This window comes from Hibiscus syriacus, unplaced genomic scaffold (assembly GCF_006381635.1).
Source record: "Hibiscus syriacus cultivar Baekdansim isolate YM2019G1 unplaced genomic scaffold, ASM638163v2 tig00110694_pilon, whole genome shotgun sequence".
Lineage (NCBI taxonomy): Eukaryota > Viridiplantae > Streptophyta > Magnoliopsida > Malvales > Malvaceae > Hibiscus > Hibiscus syriacus.
In genome coordinates, this window is record NW_024062828.1 from 3,764,082 (window position 1) to 3,767,686 (window position 3,605).

The 3,605-nt window shown below is 38.9% G+C and overlaps 1 protein-coding gene across 1 annotated transcript; it reads left to right on the forward strand.

Annotated features, from left to right (window-relative positions):
- Window positions 1-362: 362 nt before the first annotated feature.
- Window positions 363-3,399, forward strand: LOC120138529 (protein NUCLEAR FUSION DEFECTIVE 4-like). Its single transcript, XM_039153983.1, has 3 exons — window positions 363-827; window positions 1,580-2,517; window positions 2,621-3,399. Exons 1-3 carry the CDS (start codon window positions 489-491, stop codon window positions 3,126-3,128), a joined length of 1,785 nt encoding a protein of 594 aa, XP_039009914.1. The 5' UTR covers window positions 363-488; the 3' UTR covers window positions 3,129-3,399.
- Window positions 3,400-3,605: the final 206 nt, after the last annotated feature.

Consider the following 3,605-nt stretch of genomic DNA (forward strand, 5'->3'; position numbering starts at 1 on the left):
ATTTTACTTATAGTAAAAAAATAAGGTAAAAATTTTGGTAAGCTTAACGAGCAATTAATCGAGGAACGAGTCAAGTTGGGTAACAAATTTTTTTAACAAGCACGAGTCGAATAAAATTTTAACGAACTTAACAAGAACAACAAAATTTTTTAACGAACATAAATAGAACACTATCCAACTCACAACTAACTCACTCAATAATCCCTCTAATTATTACAAACGAGACCACAGTGGCCTATTCCGTAATTTACCTACCATAACGGTACATAAATCACGGGATTAGTATAAAATAAATAAATAATACAATTGCCACGTCCTCCTCCTCCATCCTTTCACCTTTCTCCATATAAGTATGATAAAAAAATCTTTTTTAGTTGTTAAAAGTCCAGGTACTTTAGATTGTAGCTTGGATTGAAGAACATAAGTCAAATCTAAGGATCAACAACACTCACTCTCTTCTTCCTTTTGGTGGGTTTTCTGAGAATCGCATGATGGGAAGATTAACGGAAAAGTTTCAGGCTTTTGTGAACAATCGATGGCTGGTTTTTGTGGCTGCAATGTGGATTCAATCTTGTGCTGGGATTGGGTATATATTCGGTAGCATATCACCTGTGATCAAGACTTCTTTGAATTATAACCAAAGGCAGCTTTCAAAGTTGGGAGTGGCCAAAGATCTTGGAGACAGTGTTGGGTTCCTTGCTGGGAGATTATCTGAGATACTGCCTCTATGGGGTGCCTTGCTTGTTGGTGCTTTGCAGAACCTTATTGGTTATGGTTGGGTTTGGTTGATTGCTACTGGAAGAGCTCCTGTTTTGCCTTTGTGGGCTGTGAGTATCAATTTTAAAACTCTACTTTTAGTACTTTTAAGACGAAGATTGATGAAATCCGAGGGCCTTTTTGTTGTTGTGTTGATTGATCTTTATTTGGATTGGATTATTTTGATTGCTTGATTGAATTCAATCACCCTGTAAAGTCTTTTTCAGTTCTTTTGTTTCCCTTTTGTTGGAAATGATTTGATTCTCTGTTTCTTCTTCTTTTTGAGCAGTTTGGTTCACACAGTAAACTTTTTAGTCAACATGAACAGTAACCGTTATTTTGTGACGAATTTTATCATTTTAAGATTTGGGTGATTCATTTTTAAATGATTGGAGGAAAAATATTTAAAATTTTGATAAATATGTGAAAACAAGAAGCATAAGTTATGAGAAAAGAAATCAAAGTACTATCTGATGTGGATTTGATGGGGTTAAATTCTGCATATGAATACTGTTCAACTATGTATTTATGTATTTATTTATACATGCATTGCATTTTATCTATATTTTTAATTTTCTGACTGCCGTCTTCCACGGATGTTACCCTCAACCTGACGTTGGTGGCAGCCTACTACCCTAATTTCCCTTATATGGGAATTGGGTTTTGTTGTTGTTGTTGAGGTGGTAAATTAAGGTGGTTGATTGATGGATTCCATGTCTAACCGAAATCATTTCGCTTAGAACAAAAGGGTTTGTATCTTGATAAACTTCTAATAATACATGCAGCATTTCAAGTTAGATCGTTGACCCTTCTTGTTATGCAGATGTGTATCTTAATATTTGTGGGAAACAACGGTGAAACCTACTTCAATACAGCTGCTCTGGTTTCTTGTGTGCAAAACTTCCCCAAAAGTAGGGGTCCGGTGGTCGGGATACTCAAGGGCTTTGCTGGTTTGAGTGGTGCAATTTTGACTCAGATATACACAATGATCAATTTCCCGGATCAAGCATCTTTAATATTCATGGTTGCTGTTGGGCCAGCAATGGTAGTTGTTGCTCTAATGTTCATTATCAGACCTGTTGGAGGTCACAGACAAGTCCGTCCCTCCGATGGTTTGAGTTTTTCATTTATTTATAGTGTGTGCCTCCTATTGGCTGCTTACTTGATGGGAGTCATGCTTCTGGAAGATCTTGTTAGCGTGAGCCACACTTTAGTAATAGTTTTTACAGTGATTTTATTCTTTCTTCTTATCATTCCTATTGTTATTCCTATTATATTGAGTGTCTCGGACGAGCCTGTCGGTCCAGTGGAAGAAGCTCTTCTACCAAAGCCAGAGCAACAAGAAGCCGGGAAATCTGAACAGGGTGTTCAGGAACAGGAAGTGATATTCAGTGAGGTGGAAGATGAGAAACCTCAAGAAGTAGACTTGCTTCCGGCATCGGAAAGGCAAAAAAGAATAGCTCAGTTGCAAGCAAAACTTTTCCAGGCCGCTGCTGAAGGAGCAGTAAGGGTGAAGAGAAGGAGAGGTCCTCATAGAGGGGAGGACTTTACCATGACGCAGGCTTTGATCAAAGCAGACTTTTGGCTTATCTTTTTCTCTCTTCTATTAGGTTCAGGATCAGGTTTGACTGTGATAGATAATCTTGGTCAGATGAGCCAGTCTCTGGGGTATGATAATACTCATATATTTGTATCCATGATTAGCATTTGGAACTTTCTCGGTCGTGTTGGTGGGGGTTACTTCTCGGAGATTGTAGTGAGGTACAGACTGATATCCTTTACACACTGATGCTGGTTGTGTTGGACTTCGATTCAGTAATGTTTTTGACTCATTTTTCTTGTTTGCTTTGATATCACTGTATAGGGATCATGCTTATCCAAGGCCCATAGCCATCGCTGTTGCTCAGCTTGTTATGGCTGTTGGCCATGTCTTCTTTGCTATGGGATGGCCTGGAGCAATGTACATTGGTACTTTGTTGATAGGGCTTGGCTACGGTGCCCATTGGGCAATCGTGCCAGCTGCCGCCTCCGAGTTGTTTGGCTTGAAAAAGTTTGGGGCTTTATACAATTTCCTCACGCTGGCAAATCCTGCAGGTTCACTTGTCTTCTCAGGTATAATTGCTAGCAGTATTTACGACCGTGAAGCGGAGAAGCAAGCTCATCAACATAATGTCCAGTCGCAGATTTCAGGCTTAAGTTTTTCAGGGTTGTTTGGTCAGGATGAACCACTTAAGTGTGAAGGTTCTATATGCTTCTTTCTTACTTCCATGATCATGTCAGGATTTTGTATCGTTGCAGCTGTTTTAAGCGTAATACTTGTGTACCGTACGAAGACCGTTTACGCCAACCTTTATGGAAAGTCTCGCACTTGAGTTCAAGAATGCTATCTGAGAGGGTCTCTCAAGGATATTTCATCGATTTTAAGTGAGATTTCTTTTTCGTGAAAACCGAGATTGTGTTGAGTTTTCACTAAGTTTGTGATAACAGTGTTGTTGTAAAGATGGTAGTGGGGGAATCTGGTTCAATGATACCATTTACCTGTGAAAGATTCTGCCTTGAATGTTCAAGTGGTGTAATTCAGTTGTTTGTACTCTGTTTGATTTTGATGATGCATGTTATTACCACTTTTTAACCCCTGGAGGTTTTGATTATAATTTTAGGCTCTGGCGGATTTCCGGCTACCCTTAATGCGTCTGAAATAAGGCCGTCGTGACGTCCGAAATCTATTTCGAATTAAGGACCTCCAACCTGACCATGAAGGACAGCATCCAAGATATGAGATTTCCAGTCTATACTATGTTAGTAATTAGTGCAAAGAATCTTATCAGATTAATTTTAAAATTAATCGT

Coding starts and splice junctions, on each gene's coding strand:
- LOC120138529 (XM_039153983.1), top strand. CDS start 489: ATGATGGGAAGATTAACGGAAAAGTTTCAGGCTTTTGTGAACAATCGA. Junction 828..1,579: donor CTGTTTTGCCTTTGTGGGCT/GTGAGTATCAAT, acceptor CTTGTTATGCAG/ATGTGTATCTTAATATTTGT. Junction 2,518..2,620: donor TTCTCGGAGATTGTAGTGAG/GTACAGACTGAT, acceptor ATCACTGTATAG/GGATCATGCTTATCCAAGGC.